This window comes from Eurypyga helias, unplaced genomic scaffold (genome assembly GCF_000690775.1).
Source record: "Eurypyga helias isolate BGI_N326 unplaced genomic scaffold, ASM69077v1 scaffold39133, whole genome shotgun sequence".
NCBI lineage: Eukaryota > Metazoa > Chordata > Aves > Eurypygiformes > Eurypygidae > Eurypyga > Eurypyga helias.
The window spans coordinates 1-26,059 of record NW_010241270.1 but is presented as its reverse complement, the minus strand read 5'-3'; the positions used below and the strand labels follow the sequence as shown (position 1 = coordinate 26,059).

General features: G+C 41.4%; 2 protein-coding genes across 2 annotated transcripts; one reads left to right on the top strand and one right to left on the bottom strand.

Moving 5' to 3' along the window:
• Nucleotides 1–564: 564 nt before the first annotated feature.
• On the top strand, nt 565–3,973 carry LOC104504551 (L-lactate dehydrogenase A chain; the record flags this gene model as incomplete). The annotated part of the gene is made up of 5 exons (XM_010148705.1): nt 565–752; nt 1,320–1,493; nt 2,321–2,438; nt 2,845–2,968; nt 3,152–3,973. Coding segments are annotated over 5 exons (769 nt in total), but the record flags the coding sequence as incomplete, so codon positions are not given.
• A 2,459-nt stretch (nt 3,974–6,432) lies between these two features.
• Nucleotides 6,433–22,591, bottom strand: TSG101 (tumor susceptibility 101). Its single transcript, XM_010148704.1, has 9 exons — nt 22,511–22,591; nt 20,654–20,719; nt 19,939–20,102; nt 18,627–18,753; nt 15,985–16,051; nt 14,170–14,264; nt 9,407–9,609; nt 7,581–7,820; nt 6,433–6,764 (listed from the first exon to the last, which is right to left on the bottom strand). Exons 1-9 carry the CDS (start codon nt 22,521–22,523, stop codon nt 6,675–6,677), a joined length of 1,065 nt encoding a protein of 354 aa, XP_010147006.1. The 5' UTR covers nt 22,524–22,591; the 3' UTR covers nt 6,433–6,674.
• Between the last annotated feature and the right edge of the window lie 3,468 nt (nt 22,592–26,059).

The window sequence follows — 26,059 nt, the reverse complement described above, 5'->3', positions numbered from 1 at the left end:
GAATTTTATTTCACAGCCAGTTAGCCCCTGAATGCACTACTGCTTACTTCTTGGCTGTAAGTGTCTGATGGAGAATTTTATTTCACAGCCAGTTAGCTCCTGAATGCATTACTGCTTACTTCTTGGCTGTGTCTGATGGCTTTAAGTTTAGTGGCAACCTGACTAAGGCAAACGCTAGCCACCTCACACCTTAGTTAACAGGCAGCTACAGTGTCTGCAGGTAGAGTAGGTAGTGAGGGCATAGCCTTCTTCCTCTTCTACACAGCAGTTGCGCTGGATGCTAGCCCAACAGCTACCCCTGTACCCATCCGTGCCTGAGAAGTATGGAACACCACTACCCACGTTCTGCACATTAAGATTTTGACATGCCCTTAGGGTTGCCACTTGTGGCAGTGAGCCACAGTCTTAAAGAAAATGTAACTTTCTATGGAAGCAAAGCCTAGGGTAATAATTACCAGGAGAGTTTCTGCACCCTCAAACTTGAGAATTTTAGGTATCAGTGCTAAAAGGAACTGAGAACTCCTGTTCTGAACAATGTGTAGTATGAAGTCATGTTTGACACAGCCTTTTGTCTGCAGATTACAGTGTGACTGCACACTCCAAGCTGGTCATTGTCACTGCTGGGGCCCGTCAGCAAGAAGGAGAGAGCCGCCTTAACTTGGTCCAGCGCAACGTGAACATCTTCAAATTCATCATTCCCAATGTTGTGAAATACAGTCCTGACTGCAAACTCCTCATTGTCTCAAACCCAGGTTTGTCCTGTGTTGCCTTAGTAAGAGGATTTGGCTTAGAGAATAGTGTTTTCTTCAGTAAGGTGGCACTAGTATGCTGATACCGCCAAGCCTAGGCTTTTAGAAAATACCACATAACCACGTTGTAAGAAGTGTCACCTTCCATCTCTGCACTCGGCAGGGTGGTCCTCTGAGAAATAGGTGAAGTTCCCTCCAACTTGGGTCTTCAATTGCCTTTTAAGTGATCTTTAGCACAGGACACAGTGAGGGGCGCTGGTAACTGCACGCGTAGCATGAAGAAATAGGTGAAGTTCCCTCCAACTTGGGTCTTCAATTGCCTTTTAAGTGATCTTTAGCACAGTGAGGGGTGCTGGTAACTGCACATGTAGCATGAACAGCCTCCGTTCTGCCCTTCCAACAGCAGCTGTGTTAGCCCACCGCAGGGCCTGGCGACGGGCACTGCTTCATGCTCTGTTCCATGTAACTAGCATGCAGGTAAAATCCCTACAGATGAGCAGAAGATACTGTCCAGGTTATCATCAACCTGCTCACGAGTGGCACTTGTTATCCTCCCTGTTCTACTTACAGTGGATATTTTGACCTACGTGGCCTGGAAGATCAGCGGCTTTCCCAAACACCGTGTTATTGGTAGCGGCTGCAATCTGGACTCTGCCCGCTTCCGCCACCTCATGGGAGAAAGACTGGGCATCCATCCTCTGAGCTGCCACGGATGGATTGTTGGGGAGCACGGAGATTCCAGTGGTAAGGGTGAAATCTGGCTGGCTGTTAACACAGAACTTTTTCTGATATTTGGCAAGAAACACCTCCAAAAGATACAGCAAAATGTTGCTTAAAAATGTTTGCACTGCAGCACCTTCGGAATGAAAGTCCTGCTTTCAGCCTCCTGCTGCACAAAGTAACCCTAGATGATCTATATTTGACCCCAGTTACTCTGCCTGGAAAAGGTCATTACTGTAACCTGAGGAGGCTGAACATTTCTAGGCTAAGTTGTTCCCATAACTCTCCAAAAAAAAACCAAACTGAAGAAGCAAGAGGGTAAATGTCTCTGCAAGGGACTCCCCAAGATCTGCAGCAGACCTGCTGGCAGACACTCGGATGTCGTTACTGGCATCTCTTGATTACTTCAACAACTATATATAGGAGTTGAAGTGCAGAGGCATGGTTAGAGGACCGGAGAAAGAGAAACTTTCTCCTTACTTAACCTGTACTTTCTCTAGCTGCCCCAGAGCAGTACTGCCTGCTTCCTCACGCTCAGGAGGACTCCTCTGGAATCAGCTCTTACTTTGAGAAACCTCTGCAGAATAAGGGTTGCTATTACATTAGTTCACACTGCCTAGGTGTTTGCTTTGACAAACCTTGTGGCATCGTGTATAGGAGGTGTTTATAGGCTCCCAGGTTCTCAGCCCGCAATCGAGATTTGCCTCAACAGGTGATGCTGCATTTAAAGCCGTAGCTAAATCATAGTGATGTGTGGAGCAGATCAATCCAACCAGATCTTAGGTTAACTGTTAGTTTTGTCCTCACATTACGTTTTCTTGTGAGATAACTAATCTATGTGTGACTCTCAGTACCTGTCTGGAGTGGAGTGAATGTGGCTGGCGTCTCCCTGAAGGCTCTTCATCCAGACTTGGGAACGGATGCAGACAAGGAACACTGGAAGGAGGTCCATAAGCAGGTGGTGGAGAGGTAAATACTAATTTTTTTTCCCCCAAACAAATGAAGAGCTGTAGCATCTCTGAACTGCAGTATCTGTGTCTGTTACATAAATATCACAGTAACCCAAAACAAATGGCAAGGTGCAGACATACTGTTTTAAGGAGTAATGTAGATTGGGCAGAGTTAACTTTTCACGGTTAGTGAACTTTAAATTAGGGAAGTGCTTTAACTTCCACATTTCCAGTTAAGTGCAGAGAGCAGTGTAAAATGCAAATAGGATTCTTCACTGCCGACTTTGTTTCAGTCCTGTCAGCAAATCCGTCAAACTGCTGATGTCTCAGGATTGATTAAGGTGCCTCCAAAAGCCCTGCTAACAAACTTTTAAGGACCTCAGTTGATGGTACTTGTTTTCTAATGAGTAACTTTGTCTCTGCAGTGCCTACGAGGTCATCAAACTGAAGGGCTACACATCATGGGCTATTGGCCTTTCTGTGGCAGATCTAGCTGAAACTATTATGAAGAATTTGAGAAGAGTGCACCCAATCTCTACAGTTGTTAAGGTGAGCTGCCCCTTTTTGCTAACTTCCGTCTTACTGAGATCTAAAAACCTTGGGAATTCTGAAGAACAGGAACAGCTTTCTAGCTTAATTTCAGCCACACTGGTTGAGTTTTCCTGATAGGAGATTCTATAAAAGAGAGAGACATACACAAATTGTGCCTAACTATCCTTGCCTGCTTTTCAGGGCATGCACGGAATAAAAGAAGATGTCTTCCTAAGTGTTCCTTGTGTACTGGGCAGTAGTGGCATCACTGATGTAGTGAAGATGATCCTAAAACCCGAGGAAGAGGACAAATTGAGAAAGAGTGCGGATACGCTCTGGGGAATCCAGAAGGAACTACAGTTTTGAATCTGCCCAAGCAGTTCACTCCTCGCAGCTTAACGGGTTTAGTGGTTTGTCTTATGTTGCACTTTCCAAGTAGGTCAAATCTTTCAGCGTACGTATCTCAGCTAGAACACACACAAAGCTCCAATCTGAACAAATGAGTTTCCTGAAGATAGCGTTAGGAAACTGTCCTAGGGTTTTCCCTGTTCACAGACACCCATGTTCTTAGCCAGAGCTAGATAACCGAGTCAGTCTTGTACAGTGAAGTGGTGTGACAGAAATCCAGCATTCAAAGCAGCACTGCCTAGAAAACCCTTTGCCTTTTCCTCATCTTGTTTTGATGTTGGCTCAGAACAATACATAACCAATTATTACACGATGGGAAACCAAAGACACACTTCTTGCAGTTAAAGGATTGTCAAGCCAATTGACCAACCTTCTCTGCCAGCTGAGTAGCTTAAATACATCACTGTTGGTAGGTCCAAATGTATTTTCCTAACACTGCTTTGGAATTTTTGTGTATATTTTTTTAGAGAACTGTATTTTTGTGTACTGTATCAGCCTGGCTGTAAGTTCATGTCCTGAGCACGTTTAAAAAATGCCAAGGTTTCTGTATGCAACAAGAGGGCAACTGTCCAGCTGTAGTACCAGCCCCGACACCAAATAAACCACAAACTGTTACTTCTGTCTCCTTGTTGTTCCTGACAGGGCTTTGTCTCCAAAGTGCGGCACCCATCCAAATCAGTCTCCTCACGACACCAAATAAACCACAAACTGTTACTTCTGTCTCCTTGTTGTTCCTGACAGGGCTTTGTCTTGAAAGTGCAGCTCCCCTGGCACCCATCCAAATCAAACAATTCTGTCTCCTCAGTCCCACTCACTCGAACCTCAGTCGGGTCATCACATTAGGGGTGCAGCTACGCTGTTGCGGGCTGCAGGTATTTATGTAGTGAGCGTGGTACAGTCTCAAGGAAGGAATGAAAAAAACAGTAACAGAAGTATTTAAAAACTCCTAACTTACACTTGATTCCCACCTTAATGCCAAGAAGCAGGCTCTGCTCTGTTGATATCGTTAGGGGAGTGGAACAGTACAACAAGGGAAGCGTCTGCTGTACCTCTGACTGCCCAAGAACGTGGGGAGGAAGAAATCTCTCCACAGCAATATCTGATATCCAAAAAAGTCAGTTTGCTGTCAAGCACAAAAAAGCACCTCTGGAATAGCAGCCACGCAGAGAAACACCACCAGAGCTACTCCAAGTAAGGATTAAGTCTGAGACAGACTTTTCATACAGACTGCAGCTGGTGATACTCTAAAACACTTTGTTCTGGGAAGTAAGCTGAAAGTGCGTGTGAAGCAACTTCAGCAACAAAGGAGAAGCTGTAGCTACCATACCGCTTTCCCTTCTATCCAGTGTCACTAAAGGGACACCTGGAAAGAGAGCACATAGCAACAGTGACTGCACAGAACGCTCGTAGGTGGCTGGAGTATGAAGCCCTTTTCAAAGGTTTCAGAAGACCCACAGGACTTACACTTCTCACTACAAGAAGTCTCACACAGCATGTTCATGTGAGCTCCTTCCTCTTCAGCTCCAGTGGTCACGAAAAGCTGTACGACAAACGCTCTGAGACCAAGAAACTTTGTTTTTCCAGCTAGTTTTGCCGAGGCAGCTTACAAAAGCAAATGGAGAGGGAGAGCAGCTGTGGTGACAAGAGCAGCGCCATGAATCCCGACAGCACTCTTAAGCTGGGAGGTGCTCTACAGTCATGGTTTGAGCCCAGCCGGCAACTCTGCACCACGCAGCCGCTCACTCCTCCCCCCGATGGGATGGGGAGGAGAAAATACAAGGAATGGGTCATGGGTTGAGATCACTCACCGGTTATGGTCACGGGCAGAACAGACAAGACTGTTGTGTGTGGGGGAAATCAATCTGATTAGTTACCAATCAAATCAGAGTAGGATAATGAGAGAAACCCAGATCTTACAAACACTTTTCCCCCATCCCTCCCGGTCTCAGCTTTGCTCCCCATTTCTCCACCTTCTCCCCTCCAGCAGCACAAAGGGACGAGGAATGGGGGTTGTGGTCAGTTCATCACGCGTTGTCTCTGCCGCTCCTTCCTCCTCAGGGGGAGGATCCTCACACTCTGCCCCTGCTCCAACGTGGGGTCCCTCCCACGGGAGACAGTCCTCCATGAACTTCTCCAACATGAGTTCTTCCCAGCAGCTGCAGTTCATGAACTGCTCCAGCGTGGGTCCCTTCTGTGGGGTGCAGTCCTTCAGGAGCAGCCTGCCCCAGCACACGTTTCCCACGGAGCCACAGCCTCCTTCAACCACCCCTGTGCTCCAGTATGGGGTGCTCTGCAGGGCACAGCCTGCCCTCTCACCATGGGCTGCTGGGACGTTCTGCTCCAGGCACCTCCTCCCTCCTTGACTTTGGTGTCTGCCTAGTTGTCTCTCTCATCCCACTCCTCTCTCCACTGCAGGCTCCCTCTGTTGTCGCCTCTTAGATATGTCAATCACAAAGGTGCTAATTGGCTTGGCCTTGGCCAGAGGTCAGTCTGACTTGGAGCTGGGGAAGCTTCTAGCAGCTTCTCACAGGGGCCAGCCCTGCAGCCCTTCCCCTGCCACACAAACCCCACACATCTGTACGACATACTGTACTCTGCAGCCAGTGCGGGGTTTAACTAACAGGCTCCTCACTGTGAGCTCTGTCCCAGCTAACACAGCCAGAACCCCTGCTTCCTGTCGCATTCCGGTGTGCAGCACACCACCAAATCCAGCAGCCTTTCCTTGCCCAGCATCTTCTAGTGGGAAAACATACACCAAAGCTTCTTGAGGCTCCCTAAGGTGTACTCCAGCCTGGCTGCGATGGCAGAACAGACAAGTCAGTGTAGCAGTTAAAGCTTACTTCATGAAAACACTCCTCCGATGCCAACAGCCAGGGCAAGCAGCAGGGCCTTGAGATTTTGAGTTTTCAGCTCTCACCGTCATAACAAAGGTCAGTTACACTGCAACGTGAATTCTTCCTGTTCAGGACACTAAAACGCCTTCCAGATCTCAGAGGTAAAGCGAAAGCCCTGGTTAAGCTGACACCGCCTAAGCCAGGCCTGTGTGTAAAGAAAGCACATCGCACACAGCTCTGTAGAGGAAGAAAATACGCAACGAGTTTTATTCAGCGTAAGTCCACCAGCACAAAGATTACAGGAGATAGAAAGTGCATTAATAAAAGCTAGTCTTTACCAAAAAGAAAATATATTATTGATTCAAAATATCTTACACTTGAATGATGTAATAACTTATTCTGGGCACCTACTGATTAAGAGAAGTATCGAGGGAGTGGCTGCTTCGTAAGGAAGCCTAACTTCCCAGTTAAAGCCTGAGAATTCAGTAGAGATCACTGAGTCCAGCAGTCTTCCTTGCTTTCTGCATTAACGCCCTCAGCTGGAACTGCTTGCGAGACAGAAGACGTACGTGCTGCAGAAACGAGGAATAAGAACAGCTGGCTAGTGGGAAAGTCTTGACATGAACTTATATTGCAATACAAATTTACAAAGCATGACACATTCCATGACCCAAACAGGATTGGAAACACAAAATGCATTACTCTCCTAATTAGCCTAATTAGGCCAATTTTCTAGCCATTTTCTTGGCTTAAAATGGCTTGAGGATGGCTACCCAAACGCAATCACTACAGTATGTTTTTACCTGACACATACATTTGGTGTAGCTTTATTCAACATCAAAAAGGGTTTTTCATCTTTTCAAAATAACAATAGATCTGTTTTTATTTCATGTGCCATCACCGTGCACGTCAGTTCAAAATAACTGATTTATTAGACCAGACACTAGGAAAAATTTGAGCATTAAGGACAGCAAAGTGTCCAAGAAGGTCTCTGCTAGAGATGCAGAATTAGCTGGCTTGTTTTTTCCTATGATTCTAACACTGGCTGTCTCAGCAGAGGCATCCACAGACTGCAAGTGAGAAGTGGTCTGAATACTCTAATCTCCCTCCGTTTCTCCAGAATTAGGATGGAAGCCCAGTGGAAAGCCTATGTTAACACTGTTGCACCCATCTAATAGTAAATGACTTCACCTCTATAATGCTTTTAAAATTGGTCTTTTATCTTAATTCTGATATGCCTCTCTTAAAACTTGGGTTTCAACACGTAAGTATTCATGTTCTTACAAGATCCTCTTTACTGAAGAAATCACTACTCAGCTGAACAAAAGAGTTCAAAGGATTTAAACACATTTAAAATGCACACCGCAAGAGCATCCCAAGAATCTTACCTTTAAGAAGACATCTAGATCTATCACTCCACGTCTCAGTGCTTCCCCAAGATAGAAGATGGTGTCTTCAATTGCATTTTCCTCTGCATATAAGTTCAGGATCTGCTTGTAAAGTGGTGCCGTAGGAATAATAACTTCATCTATGTCATTATTTTCTGACTGACTTTCCATTTTCTCTAGGGCAGAACTGAGCTCCTCATCCTTCTTCTTGAGAAGTTCAATGTTCTTGTCAACTTCAGCCTAAAACCAATTAAGATGTTTATTTCTTAGGTCTCCTGAGCTGACTGTCTCCTTGTAACACATGCCAGTATAACTGAATAATGATAACTGACACACCAGTTGAATCTCTACTTCTCTACCTATCTCTATTATGATTTTTACAAAAGAAATACCTACCAATCTGTAGATTCTGGATTCTTCCATTTTAAAAAAAGGTAAAGGCTGTTTTAGATGAAGTAAATCCATCACCAATTTATAACTACAGAGGAGGCATGCTAACAGTCTAAGTATTTTGAAGTTGCCGCATCAGGAAATAACCATTTAAACTAGCTAAAGATAATAAAAGTGAAGTCAAAATAAATATTTTCTTTGCAAATGTGTCTGGTGGAGTTAAGTTCCTATTCTTCCTATCCCTGGAAGTGTTCAAGGCCAGGCTGGACGAGGCTTTGAGCAACCTGGTCTAGTGGAGGGTGGGTGGAACTAGATGATCTTTAAGGTCCCATCCAGCCTAAACCATTGTATCATTCTATGAAGTTTCCTGAGCATGCCTCAAACAAACACTTAACTGTATTGACAGGGAACAAACTATGCTGGCTTTACCCAGTAATGGAAGCTGTAACTACCTGCCTCTGTACAAGACGTACCTCCTTGTGCTACTTTTGAATGTGCCTCCTGATATTTTTATGTCCCACAGCTAACACACTAAAGACTGTACACCACTGTGTTTTTCCTTCTGTCACTCAAAGCCGTACAGACTATTATCATATTCTGCTCCCTCTGTTCCCAGACTGAAGTCCTAACCTAGCCACTTTTTATACGGAAGCTGTGTGGTATGCTGGATCACCCTTCCTGCCTTTGCATCAAACGCTTGCAGGTCCATGATGTCCTTTCTTTCGGAGGTAGGAAAGACTAGAATTACACGCTACATTTGAAGTGGGCACATCCTGGATTTATACAGTGACAGAATGGTATCCCCTGTTCCCTACTCATTATTAATAATTTCCAATTATTTTCTAGAAACCATATCTGAGCATTGAGCTGGTTTCAGAAACCATCAATCCCAAAACCTTACTCCCGAGCAGTAACACAGGGAGCAGATAGACTAAGCAGAGTATGTCAGGACTTAATGAAAAACTGCAGGAATTTCTGAGCATACTGAGTAGGACAGACTCCATGTGGGAAAGGAAAAGTCTGCAGGTTATACAAGGAGGCTGTGAGTAAAATCCGTGTCTCTGCACCAAGACACTGAAACGTTCTCCAATGCTGCTGTTACACATTGTTATCCAGGAACTAAGACACAATTGTGAAATAATCTCAAACCACTGACATCTTTCACAGGGAGGATGGGGAAAAATAATACTGTTCCTCTACTGCTGAGGAGTGACATTTGTAAGACACGTGCGGGACAATCCGTCTTACGGTCACTGCTACTTCTGACCTGCTTCCATCTGAACACAAGCACCTCAACTGGGAAGGAGACTATATATGTGAAAAACAATACACTGGGAGCTTTGATATTTCTGTCATGTTTAGTAATGAATTAATTACATGCTTCTATTCACTACTAGGAATACTCAGATACAGAGCAGTGTTTCATCTCAGCTTACCACTTCCTGATCCAGGCGAGTTACCATCTCTTCCAGTTTCTGGTGCCCTTTCTTCAGGTCCTCTTCTGTCCTTTTCAAGGCATTGAGTTCAGCTTGTGCACGATCCATTTCTTCTTTCATCCGCCATCGCAGCTTATCACTGACTGCCGAAATAAGGGAAGCTCGGATGGTATCCTCACTGATAGTTCCATCTCTACTGGGTCCTGCACAAGAAAATTCACAAGGATAACATTAACTCTATTCTGCACTAGCTTCAGAATAAGCCAGTTTGAAAACAAACAGAAGTGGCTAACTTGCCGTATGTACTTTAGCAATGTGAGACAGTAAAACAAACTGGTTTTCATAATAATTTTCAGAAGCAGTGAAGAGACCACAGTGAAATAAAACACATTAAGATGTATACATGTAAATTTAAGAATATGCATCCATTTGTTTACTTTATTATTCCCATATCCACATCTTCCATTAATTTAAAAATGGGCTGGCCATTTCTCCAAAAGTCTACAAAGTTGTTAGTCTGAGTCTTTAAAAGAATAGTAAGTTTCTGGTAGACTCTATAGGAATGAATGGACGCATGTATTCAGCCACAGTTATGTAACAGCTGGGGCTGGCTTGAGACAGTGACTTTGCCTACAGGTACTTGTCTTGAGGCTTGCAATTACTTTTTTTTCCCCACAATTAATAAAAATACATGAACACTAAGCTAACAATAATAATTTCAGTGAAAAAGATCAACAGCAGGGTCTGTTTAAGTGATAAAATACTGGACAGTATTTTAAAACCAGTGGTTAAAAAGCTACAATATGATCTAACCTTTCCCACTGGTTTCGCAATTATTATCATTCAGCCATCCTAGGGCAGATGTGGGAAGGCAGTAAGATGATCAGCATTAATACCAGCAGGTTGAGGGAGGTGATTCTCCCCCTCTACTCAGCTCTTCTGAGACCCCACCTGGGGTGCTGCGTCCAGCTCTGGAGCCCTCAATATCAGAAGGATATTGACCACTTGGAGCGAGTCCAGAGGAGGCCACGAAGATGATCAGAGGGCTGGAGCACCTCTGCTATGGGGACAGGCTGAGAGAGTTGGGCTTGTTCAGCCTGGAGAAGAGAAGGCTCTGGGGAGACCTTATAGCACCTTCCAGTACCTGAAGGGGCTACAAGGAAGCTGGGGGGGACTTTTTACAAGGGCCTGTAGTGACAGGACAAGGGGGAACGGGGTTAAATTGAAAGTGGGGAGGTTTAGATTAGATATCAGGAAGAAGTTCTTCCCGGAGAGGGTGGTGAGGCACTGGGACAGGTTGCCCAGAGAAGCTGTGGATGCCCCATCCCTGGAAGTGTTCAAGGCCAAGCTGGATGAGGCTTTGAGCAACCTGGTCTAGTGGAAGGGGTCCCTGCCCATGGCAGGGGCATTGGAACTGGATGGGGTTTAAGGTCCCTTCCAACACAAACCATTCTGTGATTCTAGGATTCTAATACAGAACAGTTTTTTATTGAGGTAATCTTACTTTAACAAGACACATTTATTAGAAGATTAAAAAGCAGAGAGAGAAATGCTCATCAATATGGTGTATAGATATGTTCAAGCACACTAAATTATCATCGTAATTAAAAAACCCCAACATTATATTTGGAGTGTCTGTTGGCATTGTTACTCTAACAAATACAAACTGTTGTTGACAGGACTGCACACTTCAGAATCCTTAAGACATCCAGAGGATTTTTGGGACTTCTGCTGCTAACAGAACAAGACTGCATAAATTCATGTCTCTTCCCTATGCCTTTTACTCTACTCCTGTCCACAAAACCCACACCAAGGCAGATATGTGGAAAAATAAAGCTATGCAAATAACCTGGGAAGATGCACATCATGCTTACTAATCCACCAAATTCTTCTAATATTAAGAAAACATCAAATTTTTATAATTATCAATGTGAGCACTTTACAAACAAACAAATTGCACCAGACCATGCGTAATTATTTTTTTTAATAAGCTAATTATTATTGGAAAAAAGAGATTGAAATATTAATCAACTGGTACAAAGATAGACTTATGAAAATATACATGTCCAACAATTGATCTGATTTAGTTATGGCTCAAGCAATTCACTTTGGTGCCAGTTAACCACATATTGAAAATTATCATATTAACTACTATTACAATCGGCAACTGCAGCTGTCAAATGACACCATAAACACAAATCCATGAATTCATCATTGCTACTTCTTATGAAAAGGAAAAAAGAACAGTACTTTCCACACTGAGAAGTGAAACTTAAACCAAGTTAGTCAGACTACCTGGGACAAAGAGTTTATTCACTGTTTAGGACTTCCTGTTTAAATCAGCCAATTGTAAATACACATGTTCCTAATCAAAAACCAAAGGTCCAATTTCTCTTAAACAACAGCATTAGCATAATTTCACTGAGTGTACTTTATGTGATGAATTATTCGCTAACGCAAAGTCAGAACAAGACAGCAGTTCCACACCCTCCACTCTGGAAGATTTTATACAATGCTCACTTTATCAGTAAAGCAGGACAGAGAAAAACACCAAAAAACCACAACACACCTAACACAATCAAAGTACACACAGTAGTTCCAACAGGTAGGAAAGAGGTCTTTGAACATATAAAGGATTATTTTAATACAGCTCAATTTGATTTTACATATCTTCTTAAAGAGCATGAACCCTTAGCATTTTCTGTCACTTCCATAATTAGCCCAGCTTCGGGAAGATTTTATGGCACATAGCCATTAAATCCACCAAGCACTGAAACCCTTAACCTTTACCAGGCAGAGTCTGGTTTCAGAAATGACCTTACAGAATCATCAAACTAGGAACTGCATCAGAAAAGTAATGAATGGCACATGACAGAACAGAAAGAAAAAGCCTGGAGGATTACTTGACCACCAGCTATTACTAAAAACTTAAGGTATTCTAAACAAGCATTTTCATTTACTTCAAACTAAGCTCACTATGGGAAACACCCCATCACCACCCCCACAAAACTGTGAAATTGGAGCACCTGATATGGTCCTAAATAAATGATCACAATAAACCATAGCCAAACAATCTGTACAGGAAATAAGCATTTTCAGTTGATATGAAAAAACCCAATACTGTACTGTAAAACCCCAAGCAGTACTGTAAATAGAGTGGATGATTAGAGACATGTTTGCATTTCATTGGGCACAAGAGTTAAGCTATGTGTAACAGCTGTATGACTTTCACCTAGCTGCACCAAATGAACCCATCCAACATTCAACTGCCACCGCAAAATCTGGCATCGACGATCTAACTCAGAACTTGAGCCTTCTATATTTGGCAGATATTCCACCTCTCTTCATCTTCACTGGGCATGAAAATGAGGGTAAGAAATTAAACAGGACATACATATATTTTAAATTAACTACTACATAAAAGCAAAACTGGATCTGTTGGAGAAAGATGCTGCAAAAGCTGTTGTTCCCTAGAAAGTTTCTTATCACCCCCCAGACAACAGGCAGTGGAGACCACGGATTCTCACGGACCCGACTGCAGTCCCCCAACGCCGAGTACTGTCTGAGCTACCTAAACAGGACAGCAGCTCTCTCGCAGTGTGCATGGCAGACACGTCGCCTCGGAGTGGAAATGACCACCAGAACTGCCAACAGCTTTCAAGAGAAGGCTTTTCTAGTTCAGAAGGCTGAAAGAACTTGGACACAAAGGATGGGATAAGTTACAAGAAGAATACAACATACAATGTAATGCTGCTTTTAAATTCTGTAACAACAGAACAACTCCTCAAATAGTTTAAGAGTAAAGTAGAAGCATCTGTCTGTCCTTTCCAAGCAGTGAACTTGCTTTGTCCCCGTGCGTGCAAATGAAAATTACAAAATACACACAGTTCTGGAGGGAAGAGTGTGTACAACTAGCTGGGAGTTCACACATCAAATGAAGAACCTATGGGTGCACGAGAGTACAAGTGATTGGTACTCTGAACAGGGTCACGGAAGAGTCTACGTCCTTACCATGCAACTGATCCACGAGGACTATCATCCAATTGGAAACTACCTACAGCAACTTCCTACGTACCTAGATGACCTTTACCACCGGTTCCCAATCTGTTAACATACACTGACAGTGAGGTGAAGAGCAGAAACCAAGCTAGTGCTATGTTGCCAGCAAAGGGCCGCAGAGCGGCCAACTGGGGAAAGATACAGGTTCATAGCCTAGATCTGGCTGCTGAAGGAAAGAAAGAAGGAAGCAACAAGTAGGGTCCATAAAGAAGCAACAGTGAAGAGGCTGGAGAAGAGTCACAATAAAAATGAAGCCCATTCCAAACGCATTGGAAATCTCTGCTTCAGGCAGCTATGATTTTTGGAGTAGAGAAAGTATAAATAAAGAATAAAATGAGTTCAGTAGATGATTCAATGAGTACAAGCATTTTTATAAACCACAACCGTGAAAAGAGTAACGCAGGCAATCACAAATCACCTACAGTTAAAGGGTGAGGGGAAAAAACTTTAATGTATTTACAGTCAGTGTTCTTCAAAATATTAACATTGCACTAACCCAGGAATTTGCCAAGTTCCCAACAGAATAAAACATAAGGTGAAGGGCATCAGTATTTTATTCTTCATTTGAGTAACTTTTAAAATTCAAGATCCATACTTTGTAAGGTCAGATTAAGAACAACACATTCCTTTTTCCATTTTCTTTCTTTACCTATCAGTTATGGAGAGAAGCTTCACTTCAGAGAAATCCTTTCAAAGCTACTCACCCACAGTAGTGACAGGAGGCTGGGAAGGGTAGTACTGAACACTAGTGGTTGCTGGAAATGGAACACCACCCGGGTAAGGAGGATAGCTTGGGTAGCTGTTTTGACAAAGAAAGATACACTAATGTTACATAAATGTTTGTAAAACATCATCCACATCTATTATCTTTATGTCACCATGTTCAACATTTGCTTACATAATAAAGTGTTTAGACTGCAGGCCAAGTTACACTTTTTCCTCTTCTCCTGTTCACATTAACCTCTTTCACAAATCGTATTTCTGGTATGACTGAAGAAGATATCATTTTATCTGAAACCCTATCTAGTTATTGCCTGACCAAGCATTTGGATCACTCCAAATTATCTTCAGTCTGTTAATACTGCCATGCAATTTCTAACTTGCCATATGAAACCCCAGAAGTATCCCAAAGAAATCCTTCTAGCTACAAAATCACAAACAGCAATTTCAATTTAGTAATTTTTAATATGAGAAAAGTGAATGAGTTGGCCGCTGAACACGCTTGATGTAAACCTAGAAGTGTTATGAAGGATGAAACTCCTCTAGAAGTTCTCAGCCCTGCTCTGAAGGATGAAGGAAAGCAAGAGCATTTGTTCACTGAACCTATTGCGAAACGACACGTAATACCACAGTCTACAACACCTTTCTGAAATACATTTACTGTCAGCTGAAATAAGGACTCACATTAGTCAGTACTACACTGACAAACACCCGCATACAGCAGAGCATTAGCCATAGCTCTAAGTAAACAAAATGGCCCAAGAAAACATGTAAAAAATAAGCACCCAGTGCCTCTTCAGATAACTGCAAATTTAATAGTTCTCAATAATTTCTGTTCATTCATAAACTGTATTATTTTACATACAGTTGTTCTATTATTAATTTTAGTACAAACATTAAGAGCACTTTAATAAATGTATTTAGGAAGAAAAAACTTGCCGTAAGAACAAACCAAAATCCCCCTTTTTCATTTATTAAAACGTAACACTTAATCTTCCTAATGCTTACAGGGTCTTAAATGTATTATTTTTTTTAATCAAAATGTTACATATTAGAGCAACTCCTCACACACTCCTAACACAAAACCAGGACATAAAGATATTAATAATGAAAAGAATTAATTATGATGTGAAAAAATGTAGGTACACACTAGGAGGCAGCAAATAGCACCAAAATTTGCTAAGACAGGACTGCAAGTCTTCTGGAAAAGCTTTATTCCAAACTACCATATAATACACTTAAAGAAAAAGTGGTTTATATTAATAAAAAGCTTTTAAAATAACTCTGTGCCCTTCAAATTCTCTTAGAGTGCTCTGAACTAAGTCCACATTTATGTCGAGTCAAGGTTTGTATTAATTCAGCAATTGTTTTGTTGAATGTTTTCAGCTGCTGACTACCCCACACAGTATGAACAAGGCTAATAAAAAACTCCAACTTGTCCATTTCTTTCTGTATCTTGTAAACTCACCAACCTTATAAAAACTAGTAAGGTATATGAGTGAAGCAAGGTAACACCTGGGAGTTAGGTAATAATTTTCAAAATACATATACTGTATCTGAAGCAAGCAACACCAAGAAAGCTAATCCTTTCTCAAGGTTTCTGGGATCCAAGGACCCCAAGCTCCAAACTTTCCCTTTGGCTATTGACAAGAAGTCAGTCCTCAATTTAAAAAAAACCAAACACCTGCTAGCACAATAATTATGTAACAAATATACCGTAAGAAAATCCCACTGAAACTACATACTATTCCGTGAAACTGCCTACTGTGTAAACGATGATGGTTTAAAGGGTTTCTTACCTCGGGTTTGGAGTGCTTCCTGCTGGATAGGCAGATATTCCACCTGGAATGCCTGGCACATAGGAAGCTAAATAAAATAATTATTTTTATTTTTACTTTTTAGAAGTTTAATATATATTAAGCTGCAGTAAGATGCTTTCAAAACATTACTGAACACTGAGTACAGTCTAACCCAATGAAACAACAAGAGCAAGAGAAGTCATTCCGTGGCAAAATCCCCTCAAAACCGTGCAGCCTGCATCCTCTGCCACGACCACGTCTCACGACGTTCCCAGACGTTTCCCCTGCTGCACTTCTGCAGCTCGGCCAGAGGGATACAGATGTTTGCTGAGCGCTATTTCAGCGCCAGCTGACCACGGCAGCTGCTTCCTCTCATGTAAAGGGATAAACTGCAGTGGACCTTCCCTCCATGTACCGACCAGTTCAAGATTCCTTTCTGTATCCAAGTACGTTTTCACAAAACGCAGGTAAACTGTGCATTTCTGAAGATTCTACCTCTACCTAACAACTGTGGTTACAGTATTCTCCAGAGTGTTTTGTCTGGAGGGGGAGTATGAGAGTTGTAATTGAAGTCAGTTACACATTCCTTAGAAGAAATACCTAGAACACCTTCCACTGCATTTTTTTTAATCACCATTTAACTAACCACAGCATGGATAAAAATGGATATTGACTTAAAAATGTGTGAGCAGTTGCACCAAGTAAAATGTGGATACGTAAGAAAAAGTATCAGGAGCTAAAGAACGAAAAAGTCCCGTTATTAAAGATGACACACCTGAAGAGCTGTCTCCACTTTTCATGTGAGAGCTTGAAAAGAAACTAACCTCTCCAATGCAGTCAGTGTTCTCTACTCACTAAGCAACAAGTGTATAATCTAGGCAGCACCTCCAGAGCAGCTAGGCTTCACAACAGTTGATTAGCTGTTTAGCAATCCAACCACGTTCTTATCCAGGAATTTCTGCTATTTAGAAGTTACACTTTCACAAATTTGTATCAGCACATACAAATGTCTAAGGCTTTAGCAGTCTTAGCGCTTTCAAGTTTCTTCTTAGAAATCTGACAATTCTATTATAAAAATTATATTCTGAATCTATTCATTCCACATTGCTTGTCATTTTAGGACTACTACATCAAGTAACTTTGTTTTTTGAAGAGCCAAGCTATTTTCATCCTTGAATGCTTTTAAATTATTCCATTTTTAAAAAGGGCTTCATTTCTTCTTAAAAAGTATATCGAGAACTTAAAACCCCAAACCTAGATGTCTGCAAAATATGGGAAAACTGGTTACCCTAGTAAAACTAAGCAGCTATCAACAATATGAAAATCCTGAAAAGTTTCCACTAAAATTACTTCAGCTGTGCCAGCACTGAGCAACTACAAGAGTCATCAAGTGTGTTCCAATCAGTGGTCCTTCCTTACAGATAATACAGGTCACGGTCTCCACAAACACTGTGCTGGTACTGACACCCGCTGTTCTTGCAAAGTCAGAACAGCAGAATCACCTGGTGCTCTTACAGGCAGGCTGGCACTGGACAAGCTAACAAGTCCCAAACACACACCTTTAGCCAACTATCCCTAATGGTCCCGTTTATGTCTGCTACCCCTTTTCTCACGCATCAAGAACCTAAGACCTTGTTAAACATGGTTTCCACTGGAAACTGTAATCAATAGTACTTCAGCTTTTCAGGTGTAACACTGTGATCCAATAAAACCCGTATTTCAACAAAAGCCAGACACAGCCTTAAAAATACAGTAAAATGTAACACCCCAAATACAGCTACCCTACCATGAAATTAAGGTAGAACTGTTACACCACCATTAAACAACCTGCAGCTGTCCGCTCCCCCTCCCCTCCTGCTCCAATCTTTGGCCTGAGCAGATCTACTTTACCAGGGTTTTTTCCCCACCCAATCCAGCCTCCTCTTGGAAATTATAGGAGTTTCCTACTCCCCTTCTTCCCCTCATTCACCTAACCCCAGTCTTCAAAATAAGATGCCTCCACAAGTTTAAATAAATAGAAGTTGGAGAATTGTTGCAAGAAAATAAGAATAGGTACTAAGTCAGAGTGCCAAATCAGCAGAGAAGAACGAAAAATCACAAGACAGGTTGTAGTCATATGCAGCCAGCAATTATTAAACAAGTAATTTTTAAAAAAGACCCCACAGGAGTGTGGGCACAGGGAAGACACTCAGTATGCTTTTGCTTACGAAATCAAGAGCTGCAGGAAACTTAACAGATGGACTTTAGTATCAGAATAAAAAAGAGAAGATACAAAGAGTTTATCTGAATAATCTCTTTTTTAAGGATATCTCTGAAAGTTGGTATGTTACTAGTTGTTTTGATGGGCTTGGGGGGCATTTGTGTGGGTGGGTTTGTGGTTGGTTGGGTTTTTTGTGGGGTTTGGTTTTTGTTTGTTTGTTTTTAAATACAAACTTGACTCTTCCTTCCAAAAGCCAAAAACACCAGATATATTTTTCCAATATAGTTCAAAAAGGTCAAGTACAGCAGAGGTAAATTAGCCAGCAGTACAGAAAGTCATTCTAGAGTAGAATCCATCATGTGTTGGCAAACTACGCAGAGCAACAATCACTTCGGAATATTAACATGAGTATTTCTAGAAATTAGCAGCCTTGACCACTTACCAGTGGGTGGGCCTGTTGCCTGGTATGGTGGGTAGCTTGATGAGGCGGTCGGCCGTGAAAAGACTGGAGGTTCCTCACCAAAGACAACAATCAGGACCTGAATCAGTTCTAGCAAGTCTGACTGGGGCTGTGAGGGTAAGCAAATCACAAGTTGATGATTTCGCTAACAGACCATAATAAACAAATTATGCCACTTCATCAGCTCTCAAAAGCCATTTACGCTAAAAATGAACCGGAAAATACATGGTTCCCTATCAACTGCAGGGCAACAAATGAATGAAGATGACTGTGCAATGATGGATTATAATAATTTTGTAAAAACTTACATCCACTCTCCAACATGAAGAAGGTACAGCCCACTAAGTTTTCAGATATTTCAATGTCATACAGTATATGGTTCTTGCTCAGGTTCAGAATAGCTCAATAGAAAAAACATCCTAACCCACTAAGGAGTGGTACAAACCTCCTTCAAATACAGCTAAACGAGGCTTCTTGTTTTATAACTACATTTAATACAGGCATGGTTTCATTTCGCCAAAATAAGGACAAGCATCATGAATACAGCACCAGATTAAATATCCAGTTCGCAAACTTTCTGAGCTCTATAATCCACTCACTTCTTTTTACCAACCTCTCAACCTGAATGACTTCTGTAGATGATCCTCTTGCTTGTGCAAGACCTGCATCCTGATCTTGGGAGTCATTTTCCACTGTTACCATGCAAGTGCTGAACTACCCATGCTTAATAAATTTATTGCTGTTAATCACTTTTTACAGAACTACGCATCTTGTACCATTCTTCTGACCTTGTCAGCAGTTTATCTTCTTTACAAGTCTGTTCTGGTCACAACTTCTATGAGGCCTGTACTGCTTAATGCCTGTATTTATTGGTAAAGCAAATGCATCCATATACTGGCAGCCTCCAGCAATGTCTACGTAAGGAAGTCCAAGTGCTCATACAAGTCTATTTCAGTCACTAAGATTAATTTAAGCCCAGAGATGTTTTAACAGAATTTATAATTTCCCTTCTGTAAATATTCTTATCTCACAGAACTTCATATCAGTGCTCTGCCAGAGAAGGATGCTTATGCTGCACTGTTTAAGCAGACAAACTGTAACTAAGAATGCAATTAATTGGGCAATAGAATGCAACATCTTCAACTTTAAGACGCTACAAATAATAAGCAGGTTTTTTCATGTAAGAAATGGCTTAAGATCTCGAAGAGGATTATGGGTTTTGTTAAAAATGATACAACTATCTAAAGGAATTCAGAACTGGGCAATTGAAGAATTTCAAGTTCCCCATACTTACATATTTCCACTCATGCAGATAAGGAAGGTATATCTTTCCATTTGCGTCAACATGCTTCCCGGTTTTTATTGTCATAGAGCTAGTGGGTTTAACAAAACAAATTGGGGGGTTGAAAGGGTAGGTGTCCAGCAGCCACAAGCAAATTGGGATATTGTATGTGTTACCTAGAAAAGATATTTTGAAAGATTTAAAAAGTTATTCCAACTCTTCGACTATCCTCTTGTATCCAGATTTATAAAGAACTCCTAAACCCAGTAAATTCAACTGCACGGTCAGAAGCCGAAATCCACTAATAACATTCAACAAAGATCTCACAATAAGGCCATGAACTCAACGTTTTTTAGAGCAATTTAACATTGATTTCCAGTAATAATTTACCACTAATATTTGTTCTACAGTGCAACATTACTAGACTCTAATCTGAATTACCATTAGCTGCAGCAATAAATTCATTCAATTGAGAAACTTGAAAAACATGGAGTACTGCACGAAAAGAGATGTTACAGAGCCACACAAGACTGAAGAAACATTACAACTTTATTCCACAGCAATAATAGGGAACAGTTTCTTTAAAGGATTACACTTTGGACAAGTGAAGTATTTCAAAAAAGTAGACATCACTGAAGTAGTGAAGTTAAACCAGGACAAATCTAAATAGTTTTTGATGTAATTTGGGAAAACAGTGATGGTGATGATAATCATAACAAATGCATACCTCTGTAAGGCACAGGAATGGTTCCACTGAGGCTCATCAACTCCCTAGACGAGCCATCGTTAAAAACTGAAAGGGAACAAACAGTATTTTTAAAACAAACATATTTGCTACATTAATCCCTGTTCTGATTATACCCCATGTATTCATTAGCATATAAACTCATCTTGAAAGGTTCTGCTCTTGCACATTTATGGACTAGCAAATGATTGTCTATAATCAGATAACTTATGAATAACATATTTCTGAAAAATTAATGATTAATTATTGTCAAACTACCTTCACTGCATATAAAACTGTTTCCTCATTCCCAGACCAAGAAAAACATGCTGGAACCATACAGACTGCAAGTCACACAAATTGCTGCAAAGATAATACAGACTCAAACTTCATTTAAAAAACAGCCCTCATTTCAGGATTACAAAGAATTCCTTATGCTTTCCCCAAAGACAGGTCAGCAAGAATAATGAAAATTACTGGGCCACAGGGATTTATTACATAACCAGTAAAGGTAATTTAACCAAACAATACTGCACTGAAGAGGAAGAAATTCGTAGCACTCGACTCCCTGCCAAATCTTAGTCTCAGTTCACAAACAGCACAGGAACCCTGACCTCAATTTACTGAGTTGCTGTATTGGGTTTTCCCATACTTTCAGTCCAACAGATTATTCTTGGCTAAGTAAATCAACTTCTGGCAGTAAAGCTTTAATTTTCCTAATTTTACTTGAAAGTTTCTAGTCATACTTCAAATGTAGCTTATTGTACATAATTACTTTGGTGCTAATATTCTGCCAAGGCAGGTAGAATGGGGACATAGATTTCATTATTAACATAAACACGGAAACTATCTCAACAGCAAGGTAACTATTTTTTTGTTGCTCATTTTGCTGCTCCAAGTAATATCAGTATTCTGTCAGTGGTTCTGTGCTCAGCCATTCGGTGGTAGCTGAGAAATGTAGGTAACACAAATGGGCTCTTGCTACAGCTCAAAGCTACCTGGAAATCTGATGGCTGTCGTTACGCAAACTCGTGTACGCTATTCCAACCACAATCCTTTCACTATCATTTTTGATTCTCCAGTCACCACATGAATTCTTATCTCTTGACAGCTGCTGGCTTGCAGTTATTCATGTTAAAACTAATTTATCTTTTACCTGTGTCCCTTCTTAATACCTCCCAACCCAGATTTAGAATTTAGAAAGCAGAAGATTATGCGGTCTCTGATGATGTATTAGGAATATGAATTAGCTCACAAAGGAATCCCGCAGGTGACAGTTAAACAACGGTGACCAGGAGGGGGATGGCCTCAGCAGCTATGCTGGCTCTCTATCTCGTGAAACCATGCCCTCAGCCTCATCTTCATCTAAAACACTCAAATTCACTCAGAGCCTTTAAAATAGTTAACAAACAGTGACTGTCACATCAGAAAACCTCTCACACCCATCTTCTATATACTTGACTACATTTACTTCATACTCTTCAGGACTGCCACAATTAACTTTTAATGAAATATTTGCTCACTGATTTACAGTTCTAAGTAGAATTCTAACAATATCTTTATGTGACAGTAATGCTGAATTTGTGAGATATCAGTTGGTGTCCTGAGATTGCTGATAGGACATCACTGAGTGAAAAAGTCAAGCTGTGACAAACGCAACCCTTCTCGGCAGTCGGTAAAACAGAGGTTATTTTAGAAGATACTGTGTTTCTAAGGAAGTATTGCTGTCAGATATGAAGAAGAGAAATCCAAATTATGTTTTCAATTTTTCATCTCCCTTCCCCCCCACTCCCCAAACTACTAAATATATCTAAACCATCAGCAATTCAACAACAAGAATCTTCTCGTGCACAGGCTGACCATATGAATCCATGACAGGTTTCAGGTCCTTGTACTGAGTAATAACACTGGTTGTCTCCTGGACAGTCAAGTCTCTGTACTTATACTGGAAAACAAAAGAGAAAGAATGACTTTAGAGAGTAAATTTTCAGTGTAATTGAATTTTACCCAACAGACTGCATTTATGAGAGTTTATACTGAGGCTCCAGTCTTATTTTGGAGTAAGGGTTTATCCATATTACTTAACTGAACGCTGCCTACATAACTTACCAAACTTTAACAAGTTGTTAAGATGTTTTTAGTCTTAAATGAGGGTCCATACATCAAGCGATTTTAGGAAAACTACTGCATTTTCATTCACATTCTAGCATAAGCCACCGTGTGCGAAGAGAGATGTGGATCTTAAAGAAAAATCACATTTCCAAACAAATATTTTAAAGATTGCAGAGACACAGCTACCTAGGATCTGAACCTCACGGGTATCTTCCATAGCACTTTTCAAAGCATCACAGTATTATCAATCATTTCCATGTATTTTATCAACTAGAAAGCAGATATTTCAAAGCACAGTATTATCAGCAGTAACACTGGTTTCACCCCCTTACTTTTATCAGGAGCAGGGAGTAATTCACAGCACAGACTTGTAAACCACAGATACTCTGCTACAGAATTTAACAGTCTCAGAACTCAAATCCACAGACAACAAAAGAGATGCTCCAGGGCAACAGAGAGCTGGTTCACCACATGGCACAGCTCTTTAACCTTGTGGCCATTCCTCCTGATAACTACCATTAAAAAGAAAAGCTAACAATGTAGTTTCTTGACAATGTTTTTGTTGTAATAATACTTAAAAAAAAAAAAATCACAATCCTCAGATGTCTTAAGGAATATAAGCACGCAGCATCTTTTCATTCAACCATTGTAAGAAGACAAAAGGGCCCACACAATGAAATGCCTGATATCCAAAGCACGGAGATGTTAACAACATCCGAACAAATTAATTCAGACACTGCCCAAAAGCAAAGTGTGGTGCCACAGCTAAAGGTCACCTTTGCTCCGACAACCACCCATAAGTTGTGAAGCTTAGAAACCAACTCTTCTTTCTGTTACATACAGAGATTGACAAGGATGCTGCCCCTGGGTACCAGAACTCTTATTTAATTAGCAGAGATGAACACACCACCTGCTTCTCCTACCACCACCTTAGTCTACAAAAAACATCAGCGCTTTGGGGGATGCTGTGACTTATCTTCCTGACATGACCAAGGGCCAAACAGCCATATGCTCAGCCTGCAAATCACTGGCGTGTGGGAAAGAACGTAACTACTCCAGCAGGGACGCAGCAGCACAGAGGTCAACTGGCCTGACCCTCAGGCCAGCCCTTGGATGCTTGGATGGGAGGGCTGCAGCAAAGCATCTCAGTCTCCTCTGGAAAGTGGATGCTGGACTGGGAGTGTGCAGGAAGAGCTTGACAGAGATCAACTTTGCTAGCATGCGGGTACATTCCTCCCTCCATCCCAAACACCTCGTGGAAGTGAGAAACGGGTAAGAGGCATTGCTAGAACATGGAGACAGAGGTCTGAATTTCCAGGGAGGCCAGCCAGAGACTGGGAGTAACATACCCACATCACTGCATGTTACTACAGCAAAAATGAGAGCATTCCATCAGCTACTGTAAAAAGAAGGGGTCTTTTTATAGGAACCATATCCTTATGGTGCAGGATACAGGCTCAAGAAGATTGGCATAATCACTATTAAAAAAAATAATTGGCTTCTGCTAAGAAAAGCGGAAGAATTCAGAGTCAGGATTTAAATCCAATTTTGGCACAAGAGTCTCAAGTCAGTTTAGCCAAGGAACAGGTAAAACACCACCTGCCTGCTCAGCAGACACACCAGGAGTCTGGTACACGGTGGTTGATAGGGCTGATAAAACCTAGGTCTGGTTATCTGCGGTGCTTCTAAAAATTAGGTCCAACTGCTGAAAATTTAAAAAATATTTTCTTAAAACAAAGAAAAACAACATTGCCGCAAATAGTTTTTACACTGAATGATAATTACTTATTAGAGATAAGCCTGTAAGATTCCAGCTACCACTACAAGTGAAATTATCTCCTCAGTTATTAGTGTCAGTACTTAAATCAGGTAATCACAGAAGATCCAAGTTCTGTACGTTAAAATGACACATGAAGATAATTTTCCTAATAAGGATGATGTTTTTTCTAGATTTTTTTTAGTATTTACAGCACAAAGTATATTCTTTTGTGCTTATTTCTCTTTTCCATCCAAAAGGAGTACCAGAATATCACAAGACAATCTTTTCCCATGTTCATATAGTAAGTATTTGAGCATTTCCAAGAAATAACAAAATTTCTTTGGAAAATATAAGATCCTACCGATTTCTATAAAGATAACTAAAACTGATTACTCTGATTCTTAATTTCTAAACTTTTTTTTTTCTCCTCCTCCATTCTCAGATGGCAAATGTATCCTCCTCCTTTTACCCCTCAGGAAACAGACCACAAAGACACGAAGCTTTTTGACAACAGAGAGCAGGTAAATACCTGAAGTTAAATAAAGTGCTTATGTTCACCCAAACCAGGGCTTAAGTCTTTTGTTGTCACACAGTAAACTATTCAATGCAGGAAATATCACTAAACTTCCCTTTATAGAACAGAAAGTGTAACTATTTTTGAAAAATAAAGTAGTAGCTTCATTTTTCATCAGCTATTAAGCAGACTGCACTATGAGCTTGCCTACACCAAGCCAGACTGGGCTATAAATCAGCTGAGCGTGGGGGGAAAGAGGACACAGAACTACCTTAAATTCTCTTTCTTCAGTGGCGTGACAACAATTCATTTAGGGAAGACAAGTGTATACAAATACTTAGACGGTCTCATTTGCTGACACCGAGTTAGTATTCAGCATTCATTTTCAAGCTGATAACAATCCTTGCCTATCAAATTTCATTTTAAAATGGTAGAAATATGACAACTAAATGTTAAAAAAATACCCCCAAACAAAACCATAACTCTCCCTAAGTATTCAACCTTGGGGGTTTTCATTTCAGGCTGCTGGACAAAGCCCAGTTTCCACCTGAAAAGCGGCACAATTCGACGTGGCTCTGCATAGTTCAGTGATTAATAATTCACCTTCCACAAAATGTTCTTGTTTCTTTAAACATGGGTGATAAAAAACCCACCCTCACCCCAGTCGGCGGAGCTGAACTCGCCTCCCACCTTCACTTCACAAGTGAATGCCAATGAGCCCAAGAACCCACACCGCAGCGCTGATCCGCTTCGATGCACAACAGCCTCAGCTCGGCCAACAGATTCTGTTCAGCTTCTACCAGCAACACCCTAACTCGGAACTACAGCCCCCCAGGACTACAAATAACGGCGTGTGTCGCTTTTGGTGCACCACACTTCCCTGAACAAACTAACTTCGTTTACAGTCTGCAGACGGCCAGAGACCACCCCTCCAGCGCTGCTTCCCCCGGCCAACACGACTACCCCCGAGCTCCCCGCAGGCTGCCGGCCCGGGACAAAGCCGCAGGCCAGCGAGCGTCCGTGA